General features: G+C 27.1%; 1 protein-coding gene across 17 annotated transcripts in view; it reads right to left on the reverse strand.

Moving 5' to 3' along the window:
* Positions 1 to 22,011, reverse strand: part of LOC114128469 (calmodulin-binding transcription activator 1) — a 117,506-nt gene that overhangs the window by 10,203 nt on the left and 85,292 nt on the right. For 15 of the 17 annotated variants that reach the window (XM_027992993.2, XM_050205929.1, XM_050205928.1 and 12 more), the window contains 10 exons: positions 9,908 to 9,979; positions 9,048 to 9,192; positions 8,902 to 8,945; positions 5,147 to 5,317; positions 4,465 to 4,584; positions 3,577 to 3,711; positions 2,539 to 2,867; positions 1,955 to 2,088; positions 1,747 to 1,865; positions 1,564 to 1,687 (listed from right to left, as the gene is read on the reverse strand). In XM_027992993.2, coding sequence (XP_027848794.2) covers positions 1,564 to 1,687; positions 1,747 to 1,865; positions 1,955 to 2,088; positions 2,539 to 2,867; positions 3,577 to 3,711; positions 4,465 to 4,584; positions 5,147 to 5,317; positions 8,902 to 8,945; positions 9,048 to 9,192; positions 9,908 to 9,979 — 1,393 coding nt within the window. The remainder of the gene's footprint in view (positions 1 to 1,563; positions 1,688 to 1,746; positions 1,866 to 1,954; positions 2,089 to 2,538; positions 2,868 to 3,576; positions 3,712 to 4,464; positions 4,585 to 5,146; positions 5,318 to 8,901; positions 8,946 to 9,047; positions 9,193 to 9,907; positions 9,980 to 22,011) is intronic. The other 2 variants (XM_027993000.2, XM_050205926.1) reach the window with 1 other exon arrangement.

Raw genomic sequence — 22,011 nt, forward strand, 5'->3', positions numbered from 1 at the left:
GATCCAACGAATATTACATTTATTAAAAGACAATAATTGTAATCCATTTTAATGACGTATTCAATAAATAATTACTAAAGAAAAAAGGAATATGGAATAAAATTGGATCTTATTTGACGAACTGGAACTAACGTCACAGAAGAAAATAATTCGTGGCAGTCTGTGCATATTAATCCTAACAATATTTTATATAGATAAAAGATATTCAATTTAAACAAGAGCTTCACTGTAGAATCAAAAATCAATGAATGAATAAGATAAGTTAGTATAATAAAATACACTGTAGAGTGTAGACTAGTATGAATTGTATATTTAATAAGTATCTTCTGCCAAAAAGTTATCTAAAAATATTGTGACATCGAAATTTAGAACCGCATATTAACTACATAAAAATACTCTAAATAAGTGTATAAAGTTATGAAAACTTTGCTGGATATACTTTTAAAAATTCGAAACGGTTTCGATAATGCAATAATATTACTGCGAACATTTTATATTAGTAAATTAAAATCATATAAACATACAATACATTTGTGCAAACGTTTTCTAATTAAAAAGTAATCTGTAGCAATAAATATTAATTTACAATAATTTGCGTAATTCAATAATCATTTTTATAAAATAATTAACAAAATAAATCAATCATAATTTGATTTAATTATTAATTAATATGCATTTTTTATAAATGATATTTAAAATGAATACTAGGAGAGGGATTAATGGACACTAACTGATAGAATGCAATGAGTTTTTTTTAAATTATTAAACTTGATGGTTATTGATTCTATATAATAAAATAATTGTAGGCCTTTATAATATTTTCTTTTAATGTAATGTATTCTATACATTAGAATGCTGTGTTTGATTGCTTAAAGATATTTATAATATTTATAAATATTACATATATATTTAATTTAAAATTTATAATTGGTTTATGAAAATTTGTAGTTATGAGAACCTGAATGTAACGCTTATATAGTACAAAATAAAATAATTTAGGTTGATCAGTATCGAATTTTTTTCACATATTAGGTCCAAATTGTTCAAAATTGAGTAAATTATATGCAATTAACTGCTGAGAAACATTCTTTATTTGAGGGATCTTAAGTTAATTTCTTTTCTGTCATATAACCGAAATAGAATGTAGGAGAGTCTTAGTATAGCAATAATGATTCAGTAGGTATTTAGAATAATGGGAGCGTGTATACGATTTTTGAGAATTTTATTGATAACTATGTTAATATAATATTCTGATTCCAGGGAGTTTAAAATTTTGTAAATTATATTTGTTTTATTAAAAATAATATAATATCACTTAACAAAGCATATTTTGTAGGTTACTACATTTAACTAGAGAAATAAATGAATTGCTAAACAATTTATAAATGTTCAAGGTAAAGCAAAAATTTAATTATTTTTTTTTATTGGATAAATTGTTCTCATATTCTCATTATAAACTTAATATTTTCTTCTTATTCTTCTTATTACCTTCTGGTATTTAGTTTTTCTATTTATGTTAGTATGTTAATTTATTTATTAATTTTAATAAAAGTTATAATTTACCTGGACAGTAGCATCGTAAAACACCTCCTTGAATTAAAGTGCTCGGAACTGTGATCGTATCAAACATAACAGTGTACGATGAGGAAGAAAACCAAGGACCTGTAATTAATACCTTAACACCTCCCTAAAAATGAATGTGGTTAAATTAAATAGTTATTAACATATATTTTAACCTTCACAAACCTCCGGAAATGCCCATTCGGGACAGTAATCAGTTATTTGTAGTACGTCCATATTATCTAATTGCGTTTGCGCGTGTGGCTGCATATCCGCGGCGTTTGTTCCTATTTCCGTAACTAGATCTGTGAAAAAATATTAAAATTTTTATTACAAAACTGACACAAAATAGTTATCTCTCAGTAGACAATGCCGATCATCATCGGATGCATACTTGAAGCATTTTGCGTAGCATGTTCTAGAATATCAAGTTCTTGGAAGTCAGTAAGCATATCAAACGCATCGAGACTTACAAATACATCGTCTCCGGTGCCGTCCAGGTTTTTATTGTTATGGTCGTCATCCAACCTGTAAAAAATAAAATTATATAATAATATAATGCATTATTATAATGGTGTTTTGTGTGTTGTAACACCTATCTCCTGTCAACCGTATTTATACAAAAAATATATTTACTGATACATTTACAATATATTATTTTTCTGATATTTACAAAATATACTGGTATATTATGGTTCTATTTCATGTTTGATAATATTATTGGTGTAGATCCTCAATAGCCATTTCAATATTAAATAAAAACAACCATAAAAATATTCTGGCTACGAACCTACATTATAATATTTAATTAATAAAATATATTGCCTATAATGTTTGGAATTTTTAATATTTAAAGTTTAAACGGATAGATAATAGGTAACATGTGTCGTGGTATTGACATATTTTGTGATATAACAACATTAAATATCTGTTAAGTCGTCTTGGTAGATTTTCGTCCGAGTAATACTATGATTTTACCGTAACAGTTGATCAGCATTGGCACACGATAAGGGCATGTTGGCTGAAAGCGTCTGTTGTATGTCATCGTGGGACAAATCTAATGTGACATCATAGAATTCCGATTTCACTTGGTCTGACTGTTGTTTTAGGTGATCTTGTCCGTGAAACAGATGTACAGCGTGCTCGTCTTGATTTTGTGAAGTGTGGTACGTTTGTTTTTCGGTATACACGTGAATCACTTCGTCTGAACCTTGTGGTTTATATGAAATCATTGTTGTGGGTATGTGATTATTGTCCGTTACGTTGATTGATGCTTGTCTGTTGTTTAATATTTGATTGTTATCTCTCTATAAATAAAAAATAATACACTTCATTTTATTTAATTTTTTTGCGCAGATACTCAAATAACAAAACTGAAGTTCCCAGTCGAGAATAGTTAAGAAACAATTGATATCATAGAACTTTATATTTTAATTAACTTTGTGATGATCGTTTAAATACGAAGAAAAAATATTATTAACAGGGTAAAAGTAACCGATGAAAAATAAAAATATACTATAAACTATATATTTCTAATTATTTGTTTAAACTTTTAAAAATTAATTTTCAATTATACCGCGATGTGAACACATTTAATCAATATAGGTAATTGTTTTTGTTAAAATACTGGCCTATATTATAGTGATTTTTATTTTTAAAATATAAAAAATATTTTTGCACGAATAGAAAGTAAGTATTTTTAAATACTTTAAAAGTGGCTTTAATCAATGTTTCCATATTACGAGTATATATATATATTATATATATCTATTATGTAATTTACAATTTTGAGTGGATTGCAATCAATTATTTTTTTTTTAAAGATTTTAATTCACATTTTTCTTCATTTTATTTTTGCTTTTCACGAAAATAAAATGTATAAATTAAATAGGTACGATTTTTTTAGTTATGAAAATATTTACAACACTCGTTTCACTGCAATGAGCTTATTTATACATTTTCTTATCACCATTTTGAGATCTGAGTATAAATAATGGATCCGAATAAGGTACTTACGCAATCGTGCTTGAGAATTATTTGTTGTTGTTGCGGTTGCTGTTGTTGTGGTTGATTGCGAAAATCCCTTGTGGAATTCGACAACAAGTTATTGTTCATTGAGGTGTTCAAGGAGGTTGGCCCACTTTGTACCTGCTATTTAAATTTGTATTTTTTAATGTACGCATTAGATAATACTATAATTTCTTTAATATTTAAGTTCATAAAATATAAAAGGAGCTCAGTTCAATAAACATGCGCTAAGTGAATTTTTCTAAATTTTGCCGATGACTATAGAATGAATCTTAAGTTAACGAGATTTTTGGGATGATCTATTTTAATATTAATAAATGTTAATTGGAAAAAAGGGGGGAAGTAAGTAACCACTTTGCTGTACAGTAAGTGTCGAGTGTACCATGTTATTGATGAGAAAGTCAAAGTAATGTATATGTATTACATTTGAATTCAATGACAAATTATTGCAAACGAAAAACGATTCTAATCGAAAACGATCTGTCAGCTAGTCTATTAAGAATCTATATATAATGATATAGGTATTTATATATTGCTGTTAGAGTACTCATTTATTTTCCTATTAGTTATACGGTAGGTCGAATTAATATTTGTCAAAAATATTGCGTTTTAAAATGTTGTTGTGTATATTTCTACGACAAGTAATGTTCGTAGATACAAAATAAAGATCCACAGCATAGCGTTGTAAAATTAATATACATTCATCGCTCCGATCAGAATCTACAAAAATTTCGATTAGTGTCTTTTAATGTTAACGATAAATTTTAACGATTTGTGTACCCGTGGAATTGTGTGATCTGTGTAAACAAAATCGTGGTTTCACTTTTCACGATCATACAATTGGAATGGTCTATAACAATTAATCGTCTTGCATACCTTATGATTAGCGTGATTAGCGATCATTAATGTGTTCATCGTATTCCTGGACGAGTTGACGTGGTGGTTTGTGAGTAACATTGTACCGGTACGCGATCGATTCCCAGTCGTTGATGACACCTGCAGAGTATTGTCATCATGTTGTAAGCAATCCAAATCAACAGGGACATCATAGAATTATATTATTATTATTTAAATAACTAGGGATCAGGACTTAAAGCATTTTCTTTGTATTTTTTTTTTTTTTGAAATAAATGTACAGCCATCCACTATGTAATATACGGCAGTAACGCGTTACTTCTATTATTACAATAGTTTATTAGTTTATTTTATACGTCCGATGCGGTTTAGGCGATAATCTCACCGAGAATCATGAAATGGTTTTTATAGTTTTGGAAAAATATACTCAGCACTGAACACAGGCGCAATTACTTAGTAGATATTTTCATTATCATTATAAGATGAAAAACTTTGTGTGTGTGATGGGGGGGGGGATATTTTATTTTACTTTCAAGTTTAATAGGTAGGTTAACATTTTTGAGATATCTTTTGTTTTGTATTTTTATGTTTTTTTAAATGCTTTGAATTCCGAACCGTGATGATAAATATTATTATTATTGCTACTATGTACAATTTTTACTATCGAACCACCGGTATCAACATGATTTATTAAAGGACGCACCTGATTGCTATCCGACGGCGAAATCCGTCTGATCGGGCGCGAGCACGATTGTCCGTCTGCACACGTGGAGTCCGGACATCCGCATTCAAGAGTTCGGCTGAGTAGCGTCGCCCTAGCATTCTTCTGCCACTCCATTAGCTGGGTGACCATGGCAGCTACGCACTCGGCAGTCTACCGGGAAACGTAGTATAATAACGAATCAGTTCGTTGCATTTGTTTGAGTGAAATGCACATAAATAACATTATGATATTATGCATCCTAAACAATATTATATAGTGTGGCTCGTAGCGTTTCCCCGTTTTCATATTTAACCTTTAATACAGGAAATCAATAAATCCTCCGTGATCCATCCCATATAATATTATTGAGGTCATGTTTTCAAAGGATAACAGTGTAATTACAGTTGGTACTATTTTACTTTACACATCAAGCTTTATAGTAAACCAGATTTGAATCATTACGAGATTGCAAATACTGGGTTCGTACAGAAATCACGGTAATAATCTGACTGAATAGCTATTTAGAATAAACTAGCCGATCTCAATTGAATAGTTTGAAGTTTCATCGATATTGGATGTTTAAAACTTTTCAGATGTACCTATTTCACTCGTAAAATTGTTATACTTAACAAAAAGATTATTCATTATAGACCATTAATAAATGAGTGTGTATACTACTGATATGAACTATTATCATTAAATTGTTTTCCTTTTACCATCAAAATAATTATTTGGAATAAGCTAAGGCAACTACCTGAGTACCTGTACTCAAATACTCAAATAACAGTGGTTAATTATTTGTATGTATGTAAATGCGTGTAGATTATTTTTAAAACTAACCGAATAACATGTTTGTATAATATTGGTTTTTTTACGTATTCGTCTTTTCAAAATTGTCTGTTATTTATTAAACTTATGTTAACCCGAAGTTTGAAATGAAAAGCTTGAATAACTGTATACAATTTCTGTACTTGGTTGAATGCAAATATGATGAAGAAGTAAAAAGTATCGTATTGTATTATATAGGTACTAATTATAGTATACGAGTAAGAACCAACATTATTTATCTATAAGTATAGTTTTTAAATTTATAACTACATTTTTTTTCTTTTAAATCATAAAATAATGACGTTTTTAATGATATTAAACAAACTAAATTATTATATATTTTATTTAAATCATGATTTTTTTGCGGGATTTAAAATCTACGAAAATTTATCGTAAATTGAACCATGATAACGCTGGCTTAAAAATGTATGGTAATAACATAGATCATGAAAAAAATGTATGATAACTTTGAAAAGCAATATTAAAAGTTGAAAATATGCATGCAGTAGAACAGCCATATTTTATGTTTGAAAAAATTGATGTGACAACTTTGTGTGATTTGCATGTTAAGTATTGTATACAAGTATAAAACATAGATAATTTGTTTGTCTACCAGTATAATGAAGTTGATTGCATTTTGTCGTAAACATCTGTTTATCAGTTTCACAGACTACTTGTTTCTTTATTTTATTTAATAATGTGATAAATTTCAATTCATCATTCGTTTACTAAATCTAATAAGTTTCACAGTTTCATAAACTTACATTTTATATTTCATCTATAATTGTTTAAAATTTAAAATAGTTTGTCTAAATTATCAAAGATATCCAAAACTTGATTCAAATACCCAATATCATTATTAAAATTTAAAATGCACATATTTTTTTCTACTGATTTTTACCATGTTTAATAATGAAAATACGGTGTTATCATCTAAATTCCACAACAGGGGTCACCAATTAATATTTTCCGTAGGCCACATTAAGAATTCGGAAAATTCTTGCGGGCCATAAAAATTTGAAGTACATAATATTTATTATAATATGCTGATTAGGTTAGGTTACGTATTAAATTATCGGTATTTTCTCTCCTTGTTTGCGGGCCGGTTAAAATTCATCCACGGGCCAAATGCGGCCCACGGGCCGTCATTTGGTGTCCCCTGTTCTACAACATAATATACCTAATAATTCGTTATTTGAACTCCTAATATCATGTTTTACGATTAAATTTTATTTCTCCAAAAACTTTTTTTAGCTTATCAAATGTTAAATAGGATATTATATTTACAATTAGACATTTGGTATATTTAAAAGATTTTCTTATTATATGCACTAGCACCATTAACCGTTTTCTCTATTTTAATAAAAATAAAAGATTTTATTTATGTTGTCAACTGAATATCTATACGTATTACACTAGTGGGTACATTATGTTTTTTTGATTTAAAAGTTTATACTATTTTGTCTTTTCTACATATATTCATGTATTTTATGTAATTATTTCTATAAAATATTTCATGGATGAAGTAATATTTATTACCTAATTAATTGTAATTAATAGTTAACTAACAATAATTACTAATAATTTTATAATAAATTGTACAAAAAAATTATTTATTTCTATTGATTATAAGATAATTCTAAAAAAAAAATTGAGAAATAAGTAGAAAAAAAAATTTGAAATTTAATTAAACAAGTTAATTGAGATGTTAAGGGTGTGAAAGAACATTTATAATAGTATCATTATAACTTAATAAAAATTTAGCTGTAGAATGTTGTGAAATTAAAATAATAAATTATCGTTGTAGTTAAATAAATTCGTGAAAATAATAGAAGTCTGATAAGCATTATTCATTTCAGAAGGTTATTTTAATTTATTTTTGTATTTTCTGTTTTGACATTTATAATTAATTAGGTATAGAATATTTAATTTTAATTTTTTGTTATGGATTGAGTATTAAAATAAAATATTCTGTTTATCTGTCAACTATTTTAAAATTGCGTATTACAATTATAATTCTTTACTAAAAGTTAGAAAACAAATATACGATCGCCAAGTTAACTTTTCCAAACTGTCTGTTAATAGGTAATAGTTTTTCAAATGCAATACTAATCGTTTTTTTTTTAGTTTAATGTAACCGTACTATTAGCGTCGCTGTCCATAATTGAGATTCGTTAATAATAAACCATGCGTTTACAGAAAACCTTTTTTTTTTATTATTAATAATTGAACAGGATGGTTGTTATTTATTGTTTAAAAATTATTCAATTTAAAATTAAAACAATTAAACAGGAAATGGATAATTTCATACAGTTTTACGAATGACATTATATTTTAAATATAAATAAATATTTTGAAATTAAATACATATTCAAATAAACAGGTCATAAACATACAACATTTTTCTGTTTAAAAATGTTACTATTTTATTTTGATCGGTTTAAGCAATTTACATAAATTTAGGTTAAGTAGATAGAACACATAAATTAAATAAATTATCATTAATATTATTTTTAGTGTAGTTTTTCTGCAGAATTTTAATTTAAAAAATAATAACCAGATAACCGCGGAATAGTTGTTTCGTTTATGTCGATAAAAAACCAAAATTATGCGATTTTTACAATTTTGTATGATTTATTTGTGATGCATGATATCAATAATTTACTGTACGTATTTATACATATATATTGTATATACTTTTAAATGTTCATGAAAATTTAACTATGGAAATTTGTATACATTTCAATATAATTATAATAATTAAAATGTATTCTTTATGTACTATTTTAGAAATAAAATATATATACGAGTACATTCAAATATTTCATAAGTTCAGTTACAATGTATCGTGACGAGAGGTGTTTATTATATTTTAAACGGGCTCGTTGACCCAATTTAATTTTGTTTGAAGCACTACAAGTACTTACCGATACTTCCATTTCGTTGCTAAGGTCAGGGTCTTCCTCGTAAACTGAAAAAAAAAACAAACAAAAGATATTTTTTTACACTAAGGAGAAATAATTCTATAAGTTAGTCAATATGTGAAAAAATTTCAATTCTTAGGGCCACTTACACATAGGTTTCAACTGAGATAGTAATTCGTCTTTCGTCCACTCTTTACGATCAGCCCACAGCGCGAGGCTCGGCGAAATCACCGACAATTTGTTGTCATCCGGATACGGTACATTTAAATAGTGCACCAACACCATATCAGGATTCTGTCGAAAATCGGAAGTAGATACATATTATTATTATAATTCGATATAGTTGTATACATTATAAAAAAATGCATCATCATTGACGCGCGCGTTTGAGTTTTCATTTTTAATTTCTATGGTTTCAGAACTATAAAAAAAATATTTTATATGATTTATAAGAACTTATATTTTTAACACGCTTTGTCATAGCTAATCGATAAGTATATACAATTTATTATTGAAATAAAATATGTCTAGAGTACTTCCTATTTATTTCGCACATTTTAATAGCCGTATAAATGTAGAATTATCGTATTCCATAATATTTTAAAAACTCAATGAAATTCAAAGCGCAGGGGTTTTTGTATCACATAATATGTATTCTAAAATCAATTATGATCTATTGATTTTGATACTACTTTACCGAAAAAAAAAATAGAAATTTTCCAATTTTGCAGTATTTTCTTAGGAGTACAGTAAACTGTACATAAAATGTTCATTAAGATGTATCTATGGGCATTTATATGTGAATTTTGAAAAATATAAATATTATGTATAACATAAACAGGTTCTCTTAAAATTAAAGTAATGTCTGCAGTTATATTTTTATTAAGGAAATCGACGTGTTTCTTGTAATTACTCTATGAACTTGGACTTGTTTTAAAACATTTTATTAAAGAATAATTGTATAGTTGTCATTTATTTTGTTCATATTATATGAACGGTGAGTACTCACTTGCAATAACCAATAACATCTTCTGTGAAATGTTGGAAGTATAGCTGAATGTACATAGCACCCGTAAATGCACTGAAAAAAAAATATGTATTTATATTATATAATTTCGATTGGTAAGGATGGGATGGGGATAGTTATCCAAGAAACATTTTTTTACCCGTAAACAAAAAAGAATAAGACGAGTAAAATAAACAAAGTGAAAAAAATAAATCTCGGCTTCTTTCATTGACATGGCTCTACGTTATTGTTCATGTATTATTGTTCCAACGTGTAGTTCGATTTGGCATGCAGGTCACAAATGAACAATTGCATCATTGTATTATTATAATATGATAGAAATAAATAAATAATATACCATAAACTAAAGCCATATTGTTCCAATAGTTTTTTGTGTGTAAATAAAAAAAAGTAAAAAAAAAAAATAGTTTAAGTCGTCTTATTGCAAACGATTATTGTCGATTGCTCGCGTCAAAAGTAAGTATTATGTCATCAAATTTATAGAGTAAGATGGGCGAGTTAAGTACGTGAATAATAATAACAATCAAAAAACTCACTGTCATAATGTGTATGAAATGATAAGCTTGCATACCAATCGTATTGATTTAGCGTTGATCGCTGTGTCTTTAATGGAAGGGGAAGCAAGGCCCTAACTTAGCACGGTTTTTTAATTTAGACTTAGGGTCTCAAGTACGTAAAGAAGACGAATTGTTTTCAAACATTATATATTATTATATAACATTTAAAAGTATTTCATGGATAGATAACGGAGGGATTTTTTATTAATAAAAGGCGATAAAGGTACCTACGCTTAATATAATAAACACCTTATAGTAAATATGAATGTCATGGTTAAATATATGATGATGGGGTTACAATGATAGGACATTAAAACTGAACGTGGTTTAATATAATACCTTTAGAAATCTCCAAGGCTTTTTTTTATGCCATGGACTACTTCTATCAATAATTTTCTTCGTAGAAATACGGTGTTATCTCTATATTAGACGATATTAATTTTTTGTGTAATAATGTCATAATTAAAAAACTAAACTATTTTTTGCTTTTACGGAAGAATATTATAAGATTTAATTTTTTTGATATTTGTTAGTATAATTCAATTGAATAAAGTAAAAATTTGATAATATTTTAAAGACTACTTTAAATAGACATTTGTATTATACTTCGCAATCATTTTGCATTAAGCTACACAAATTCAAGGACTACGTTGTCGTAGGTTACATATATGTTTAGTTCCTTAGATAATAATAAATCAAGGTTTTATTTTAGTCTTTAAATTTAAACATTTATACTGGAGCCTAAGCTGTAGAAATATATATTACATAATTTATACTGTGAGGGTCTAAACAAGAATATTGAACATAGCACTGTACGTGTGTCTAATGTCTATATACTATTATTTTTTTAATGTTTTTGTGGAAAAAAAATTATATTTTGTATTCTAATAAACTTAATCATAAATAAGATAATTTTAAATAATTTAATAAGATTAAATAAGTATTAAAATAGTGGTTGTATAATGTATATTTGGTTCGGCTTGATATTAAAAAAAAGTGTTTTTTTAACGAGTAGAATAAACGAATTTGTCTAAAGGTAAAAAGTTTAATAATAATAAAAAAAAAAAGCTATCATATTTTATAACAACTTAGTCTGAACAGGAAATTACAAAATGCACTGCCTAGTCGTAAACAACTTTTACGGGCAATTAAATTTCGGTGAACGCGCGACGTGTAAGGGTACTTATATTATTATCTTGCTAGGTGTTCCGGCGACCGTCGGTTCCGGTTGGTCGCGTTCGCGAAAGTCCATCGCAAGAAAATCGTAATTGGCGTCTTCGAAATCATTGTACGTAAAATTGGAGTAATTTTAATTAGATACGGGTCACGAGACGGACAGGAATTGACATGAAGCGCATCCGAAACATGCTTGAGATGTGAATGGGTTACACTCGCTCACCATGACATCGCATATAGTGGCATGTTTGGGTGAAGCGTTAAATCCCTGTAGACCCCACAAAGTACGACATTTAATCTTAAAGTTTAAACTCTGAGTTTAGAGTTGTCCAAGAAACCTGAGCAGTGTCTTGGCGTAATTATAGGAATTCGTTCTGGCGAAGAACATCATTTTTTCTTCGTTTAGAGTCCTCGTGCACGGGCGCAGGCACACAAGCCACAGGATATTCGGATTCAAGGTAAATACTTTACTACAGAGTGATTCACCAACCATGTTTATTATGTGTCTTACATTAATTATTAATTTATTTATATAAATTAAAATTTTTAGAATTTTTAAATATAACTTAAGACATTAGAAATTTTTGAAATTTTTTGTTACTATTAAAATAATGTCGTGTATATAAACTTTTGTTTTAACAAATGACAACCTCCTTTTTTACTTTAATTTATTTAGTGAATATTTGTCAAAAACGTTATGGTGTACCTTGGTTATAAAATTCAAACATATTTTTTCAGTTATTAAAATATTTATAGTAAAATGATAGTTGTTAAAAATAGTTTTTACAAAAATATAAAATAGATGTATTAACATGAATTAATAAAATGTTCAACTCACTAAAGCTCACATATATTTCACTCCCATTATAATGAATCTATTATTCTTAACATACTCAAAGTTAAATAATTAAAAAACTAGTCGTTAAAAAAATTTTGATTTTGATAAATCAACATTTTCAGAAAAATGTTTCGCCAAATAAATTATAATAGAAAGGGAGAGTTCTCAGATAGTTTCCTAAGGAGAAGTATAACTCACCACAGGATACTTTAAAAAAATTGAAAACATGATCTTTTAATCTATTTAAAAATTACAAAAATTATATTTTGAATAATCATGTTATTGAAGAAAAAAGGGTCTGAGCATGCTTGTAAGATCTTCCTGTATATTTATATTATCTAATCCAAATCCAGTAAAAGTTGGGTTTTAGCTTTCAAAACAAAATTATAATCTTCAAGCTTAGCTTCCGGTTTGTAATGTATAACGTGTTAACTTTTGTTACCTAGTTATACTATAGTTTATTAGCATGTTAAAAACATACGTATTATATAAGAGTACCTATGCAATTTGTATCATAATAAAAAAGCTGAAGTGCTATCTATTAACCACAAGTTGAATCGGACACTCTAGCAAACAGTTGATAAAATGAAAAATTTAAATTATTTTGGTTATGACTTAATAGTAGGCACCTGCTCAAACAGATAGTATGTTTTTATAGTATTTTTTTATCTATATAAAAATATTATGATAACAAATCAATTTCAAAAAAAAAAAAAAAAAAAACACTTACATAATATCATTCAGTTATTCAATATAGTTTAATGGACAATAGAATTGTTTCATTATAATATTGCCCTGTGTCTCTGGTTTAAACTGACAATCGTATTCTAGGGTCCATAATAAGGAAAAATATTAAAATAATTAATAATTTTGAATAATTTTAGGATAAGATATTTGACGATAATAAACAAAAACAGTGTTTTAGTTAAATATTAGATCATATACAATGGATGGAGCCACAGTCACCGCTCAATATTTTAATGTACACGTTAGCGACAAATTACTTGGCGAGTAGCCTTTACTGCGCATATACCAGCGACTATTCGCACATTTATTTCAATGTCTTAATTTGATCTTAGATATTGATTTAGATACATTGTTATTAAAATCTAAGGTCTAATTAATACATTTTTCATAAGATTTAAATAAAATATGTTTAACTGCTGAATATAATATATTGAAAATTAATACGAGCATTATATTATCGTATAAAAATATCAAGAAAAAAATTACACATAAAATCATTAAATTAACTGAGTACAGACTCGTCAATATACAACATACAAACTGATAGATCACAATCTAGCTCAAGATATTTTTGACAACCAGACTACCAAAGGTTAATTGATGGTTCATTAATTAAACTTATAATCAAATACATCGAATATTATATAGAGTTAAGAATGCGCTATTATGTAAAATTATACACTGAACAAATTATAAATTATATTATATGAAATACATAAAATAAATATATGAAAAAACATAAACAGCAATAATTATACGATACCTACTAATATTATTTAAAACTCAATAGTTATACCCATTTATTTTAACTAATTATTTTAAAAACATTGACAATTTATTTTAAATACTTATTACTTATTAGTAGGTATATTAATTAATAAAATGTGAATTTATTAAATGGCTAATAAGATGAAATCTATAATTATAAGGTATAATAGATTATAGAAAAGAATAAAAAATATGTTGAAAAATATGTGACTAGTCGATAGGGCAATGGGCATGTGCCCTTATAAATAACGATGATACTAAAGCTGTATTATTACAAGTATAGTATTTGTTTGGAAATTCATCATCATTTTATCGCTTTACCATAGTTACAGTATTAAAATATTATTATAAAAATAATATAATAAGCGGACATTATTCGTTGTAATGTGAAAAAATAAATTAAAATTGTCTGTCATCTATCTCTATATTGCTGTTGCAAAGGGTTGGAGAACAATGGAGTTATGTGGGATGACTTCAATTATGTTCGACGATGTAATATAATTTGTTGTCACATTATAAATAATCGTGATAAATAAAATGTTATTAGTTTGGTTGTAGGCAGTTATCGCCTTCCAAGTCGACGTCAAATGGAAAATCGTGACTACATATGTAAAATAATAGTAACAATAATAATGATTCTATCATCATCATATTTATCATAATTCATAATATATTATTATTTATTGGGATGTATATATATATATATATATATTATACCTACGTACGCTTTGTACGAAACATAAACAATAATTGAAAAATGTCGCACGTCCGGTCGTCTGGCCGACTGTCTGCACGTACGGTATACAGAGATTGAGATAAACCGTAGGGTATATATAGGCTGTCTCGGTGGGTGTACGCAAGGGGGATTGGACGGTGTGGTGTGGTGCAGAAGTGGTTGTAAGGGGTGCACGTCACGTAAAAAACGAAAGAAAGAAAAACGTCAACGAGACATTTACATTTTCCGACAAGACGTTCGGTACGGACAATGAGAGTTATTTTTGCGTACAGTGAAATTATTGTTGACTGCGAATGTGTATTATAATAATAATATATATTGTCGACATAATAATGATAGTAGGTATGGGATAGTTATCGAAGTTAAAATAAAGTATGCTGGTATAAAATAAGTATAAATAAATATAATATATAATTTAAATAAAAACGACCGTGATTAAATTAAACTGTGGCATGACCGTTTGAAAGATATGTGAAAACAGTGAGATATTGTTTCTATAGGACGAAGAAAGACGTCAAAACGTTCAATTTCCGCGCAACTAAATTGTTAATATTAATTATGACCAAAACAATATTTTCCGACCAATATTATGTCGTTTACAGTCACGCATACTGCATTAGCCTATTAAGACTGACGATGGTAGCAATCTGCATACGATTTTAACAGAGATTAAAGTTAATACATACACAAACACCATTAACAAGTGTTCAAAATGAAGTTATCTTGTCCAATATTGATGGTGATGTAAAATGCGAAACCTCCGTCACTGTGTAATAGTAGATTGGAAAAATATTTTTCGAATGTATTTGCTGTATGCAACAAAAATATCTTAGCCAGCTTTATTTTATTATACAAAAACCGTCTTGCGTTTGTACAATAATTATAAAAATAATTACAATACCGTTGTTTCGTTCTCACGACGTTCAGCTATATTTTACTGGGTGATTCACCGAGCAATATTATTGCCCCCTCTTTTTTATTTTTTTAATAACGCATATTTCAGTTCTCATTTGAAAAAATAGAAGATTGTATCGTCACAGAATAAATTAAATTATTATATTATGAATTATTGAATGAAAAAATGGGGATGAATATCCTAGGTGAATCACCTATATGTATAGTGTATAACAGGGCTTAAAACCGATTGAAAAAATTTCGGTTTCGATTTTGTACACCGGTTTTTTAATTTTTTCAATTTTGATTTCAATTTTTAAATATCGGTTTTAGTAAAATATGGTTTTTTGTTTTAATTTTAGATACCGGGTTTTAATATTTTTGATTTTAATTTTAATTTTTAAATATCGGTTTTAGGAAATTATAATCAATTATCAATTTGGAAAAAAATAAATTTACTAACCAATAAATAGTATTTTCGCTACATGTAATATGTATTTTTTACATGTTCAATAAATGAATAACCTAATGAAATAAAAAAAACACAAAATTGACCCATCTCATGCCATTCTTATACACTTTACTTATGCAATATAACTGTATTGGGATGTTAAAATTAATAACCTTAATAAAATAAAATGTTGTAACAAAAAAATACTGTATTGAGTACCAAGTAAGATAATTTATATTTAAATATTGTTCATGTTATGTCTTAAGTGGAATAAAAGTTATAATGATAATATAACTTGAAATCAGTTTATATTATACACACATTAATAAATCATTTCCAATTATCAATAATATCTGTTGTTTAAAACTTTAAAATATATTTTAATAAATATTTAAATGAATATTTCTATATTATATTAGTATAACAGTGCACATATAGTTGCACAATAATATATAAGAGTTCGTACGAATCGCGTTCGACATCGTATCATCGAATGTTTCACATCGATAGGTAATTAATCTATTATATGCTTTCGATTCACAATGACGGATATATTATAATATACGTTGACGGTTCAGAAATGTATGAATTATTACGACTGCGGTTTAGTATGGACTGCTGAGGTTGCAGTACGGTTCCAATCACATTACTATATATTATATCGGTGGGCAAAAGTACGACTGTTTTGTACTCGCAGTATCACAGCGTACACTATTATACAATTCAAATTTGGGGTGTGAGTTTTGAGTTATTCCCCGTGGGTACATTAACCCGCCGAGAAAACATGTTTTCAAAATGTATGCACATGTTAAGTAAGCCAAATATTATATTCATTAGGAAATAGAAACGATAATATTTAAAAAGTTTAATATTAACATAGTTTTCAATATGTTAATATCTAAATTTTAGCACATAATATTTTGTATATTAATATAATGTGATAAATATTCCAAGTTTCTAGTACATATACCTATGTATATTTATACGATATTATTTTTTAAAGATTTATCAGATTTTCAAAGTTGTACAAAATATGTGTTGAACCGCCTTTGTCATGAATGGTAATTTCAATTTTTCAATCTTCTCAAACAACACCAATGATTTTCAATCGTATTTAAAATCAATAAATTGTTCTAGATCCAAAAGAGCTGCGGGTTTTCCAAAGTACAAAAATTTATTGTTAAATAAACTATAATAATATGTTATAGCTTTCTCCCTGCTGCATTTTGAATTAAAAAATAACATCGCGGTGTACCTAAAAATACCATATTATTTTATTGAAATGTAGATTGCGGAATACTATATTCGTTTGATAGGTCTTTAATCTAACATTACAATTAACAGACATTTTTCTAGATCAGAAATAAATAACATTATTTTCTGTCGCTTTCAATTCTCCGTCTAGTAATCCCAGACGGTCGAACGCAATATTGTCGTAGCTTCGTAATTTACGATGACATTTTTGTGCTCGATATGTCCTCTTTGCACCCCAAGAAAAAATGATTTGACCACACAATTATGTCAAAACTTTCAGAGAATACAGTTAAAAACGAAAGCATAACCACTCCACTTGGATAATGGTGTTCGTATAGTGTAGTCTAATAACGTTTGCAAAAATAAATCCAAATTTTTGTTCTAAAGTGTCAGTATCATATATTATTTCCGGACAATTCTAATACAATTTAGTATGAAGTTAACGCTTAGCTTTGAGTAAAACCAAAAACGACATTTGATTTTAAGCAGGGACAATAATCGATCGAATGCAATTTTTCTGTAAAATTAGGTGACTGATATTCATAGATACATATATTATATACAATGAATTATTATTAATTTCCAACTTGATTTGAACAATTCTACAATTCTTTGTCTATAATATAAATTGGCAATTCGGCTCTTGTTGGCTGTGTCTATCATTTACACACACACACACCACATAGATCGATAACGTAATAATTATCATTAATTGCTGTTAGTCAGAATAAAATAGGAATATTGTACTATACCTTTTTAACAAGTCGTTTATTTATATTAAAATTCGTTCAACGTCAAAATGTCGTTTCTAATAATATACCAACTCAATCTATGACTGGATTCATTATGAAAACTCTAAAGCGACCTACACACTCATGTACCGAAATTGCCTATACGCTTGCCGTCCAACGTATATAACCAATAATGTTTTAGTCTACACTCTACAACATAATATTATAGATAATAAATAACAATATTTTATTTATTTTCTTCTTTAAACCATAGTCGATTTTATGTGCTCGTTTAAGACTCAGAGAATTTTAATTCCTTGAAAAATCTTGTAAAACTGTACAAATGACTTACAATGAAACTAGGTATACAAAAAATCTGAAGCAACAGTTATCACGTTAAGATCTTGAAAATTTATAAAAAATATAATGATTTAATCTAAATATAACCGTGAAATTGTCATACATAATTTTAATATATATATTTAATCTTTAATATAGATTTAATAGATTCTATACATTATTTATTGTTATATAAGTACATTTCGATTGTTAATATTATTTTATTACAGTATATGATTTAGTAAGTTCGAATTTGTTTATAATTATATATGTATAGGTAATATATGGTTGAAGTTCCTTACTGACTATTTCTCGCAATATGATCCATACTGTATTTTTTTCATATTTGAGCTGAAAATTAGTCATTAGGTATAGTTAGGTAGGTACCTACATATATTTTTTTACATTATCCATTATTTGTGAAAATGAGGGAAATAATCAGAAGAAAAATGCTTATAACTTGGTAATAATGCAAGTGGAAAGGAGTGCGGGTATAATATTTTAAAGTTCACTATGGCTGCAATTCATAAACTTGCTACGAGCTCAGCCCTACTGAATTAGGATTTAGAAGCTTTGAAGTTTGTGCCTATATTCTATAACTTCTGTAGACGGTTCTTCAGTCAATACAAAAAAAAGTTTCACAACCCAATCAGCGTCCTTTGCCTTTGATAACATCAAAAAGTACATGGTAGCCATTTTTTGATGACAACGAGAATCCAATATAAATTAAAATTGTTTTTATTTTTCAAATATTGTATTTTTAATTTTTTATTTGAATAAAAGCAAATAAATATAATATATGTGCATAATTTTTAATTTTTAATAAAACTGATTTCACATCCTATAGAGATATACGATTAACGAAAAAAAGTAGTTAACTGTTTACTTAGATTTTTACAATAATGTATAATAGACTTTAGAACATTTGTATATTTTTTGACTTATAAGTATAATTTATTAGCTGTTCCGACCCGATGTTTCCCGAGTATTAGTTTGGCTTTTGGCCTTTTCGTAGACCGTATGTAAGTATTTAATAAATAAATAAATAAATACCCGACAGATATGGTTCTATTCCCTTATTAACCTATTTCGTGTGAGTGTATTTATAAAGATAAGTAAAAGTCAATACAATATATTTTGTAATATTCACTTTTAATAACAATAACAAAATGTTAAACTGCGAAATATATTGTGGACGCAAATTCCCATCCAGTTTCCAAAAAAGATTAGTTTTATATTTTTTACTAAAAAAATATCCAATTACCTATTGAATATATTATTAGGTTAATTGTTGATTAATTTTTCATTTATTGTTTTTTATTATCTTTATTAATTTATACAAGTACTTATACTCTATGCTCAAATATTTTTTTTTTTTTGAAGAATACGATTGAAAATATTCAAAATATAATTACACCTACCAAATAAGTTTATATTTTCAATTTACAAAATATAATAGTTAAATATAAAAATATTTAATTGTATTAATTAAAGTATTAATTGTGTTTGGAGTATAACAAATCAATGGAATCGTATCTCATAAATACATATATTAACGTGCAAGCCAATTCATATTGGTTAGTGTGATTGTGTGGAAGAGACGAATCGCCCTCGTGATTCCATAATCAGTCTTTGATAAAAACTTCAACCGAAATAAAAATACACTGCGTGTATTTCAGTAATTAAGTACTATTCATAAATCTACCGAAGGTTTTACAGAAATTAAAATATATATGAAACATGCCATCGGCTTTGTAAATATTTTCATCAAACTTGTGGGGAAACAATTCTATGGTAAAATATATACAACATTGACTTTTGGACAAGAATAATGAGTTGGACAATATACAAAATTACGTTTACAAAAGTATACAATCGTTTTAATTAAGTATTTATATGCAGAAAATTATAAGTGTGTTAAATATTATGTTTGCTATTTAATGCTATACCAACATTTATATGCAATTAATACATATACCTTTTATACAACTTATTCGTTAAAATAATAATGTTTATCAAGTTCGTTATTCGAATGAATACATATTGTATTATAACTTTTAAAACTTGTTTTTCCAACGCAAGTAAAATAAAAAGAAGAGCTTTTATCATTACTTAATATTATAATAGTAACAGATTAATAAATGTTCCATTAGTTCCCGCATAAAATAGTTTCTTTGAGTTCGTTTAAAAGATATAGTTGAGATTTAAAAGTCTTAAAAACTTTTTCTTTTACTTTAAGTTCCGGGTAAAATTATATTTTAAGATTAAGAAAACAAGACAACATTATTATTTTGTTCTTTCTTACTACTATAGACATGCTGTTGTACACGTCATGCGGTCATATAATATTTAAACGTTCAACAACGGTTAATATAATGTTTGAAAGGATTTCTATTTTATTTTATTTTTTTTTTTTTTGGCAAAAGTAAGTTCAAAACGTCAAGTGCTGATAAATTATGTTTGACTCATGACATCATGCCTTCTGGGATATGTCGCCTCTTACATTGTGATCAAAATCGTATTATTTATTGCTCGACTATTCGTAAAACGTGTGTGTATTCAAACGGCGCACACTTGTCATTCTAAAAATTATTTATTAGACGCGTAGAAATATGATTGTGCATTTAAAATGACGAAAAATGTGCGGTGTAGGTATATACGTTTGGGAAGGTCACCAGGGACTAGACGCGCCACTTGCACGATACCTATATTCACAACATGGGAAAAAAAGATGAAAATTGTCCACTATAATATAATTTATATACTATACGGGTATTGGATATTTCAGAGCGCAAGTTTACGAATTCACAAAATGTAGGATGTATTATATAATATATATGTATGTATATTATTATACATCATAACGATGAATAACAATGGAATTCCGTACAAAAACGAATAATAATAAATAACAAGCAGAGAGTTCGTTCATCTGCTGTATAGTAGGTTTTGAATGTGTACATCATCGTCATTGATCAGATCATTCTTATAGATGTATTACATTTAAAGCAGTCAATAAAACGATTTCGAGCGGATCTCAGTGTGATAGAAATATCATGACTATAATATATTAATGTTTGTTATGTATTCGATATGTTAAATTAAATCACAAGAGAAAAAGTAAGAATAAACATAATGTGATTTAGAGTTTAAAAATCTAACAATTTAAAATTTCTATAAGTATTCTAACATTTCAGAAAACATTTAAACAGAGAACATTTAATCATCAGCGTCGTATAATATTAAATCTTTTAATTACAATATTAATTATGAATCATTTGATGAAATCGTGATTGTACTATTTACAATAGTGTTTTCTTTATAGTATTTATTGAAAATATCAAAAAATTGTAAAACGATTGTATTACGTTTTTTTGAGATTAAAAAATTGTTTAAAAATAAATCAAACAAACAATACGTTTTATAACAACTACCTCCTTTGCTTTGGTTAGAATCTATAGAACATTGACTAAATAATAATACCTAACAAACTATTTTTGTGCATTTGTTTCTTGTAAAGTTGACCTTTAAATAACTAAAATTATAAAGTGTAACTAATATTATTATACCTAGTATATTATTACTAGTGTATACT

Source organism: Aphis gossypii, chromosome X (genome assembly GCF_020184175.1).
Source record: "Aphis gossypii isolate Hap1 chromosome X, ASM2018417v2, whole genome shotgun sequence".
Classification (NCBI taxonomy): domain Eukaryota; kingdom Metazoa; phylum Arthropoda; class Insecta; order Hemiptera; family Aphididae; genus Aphis; species Aphis gossypii.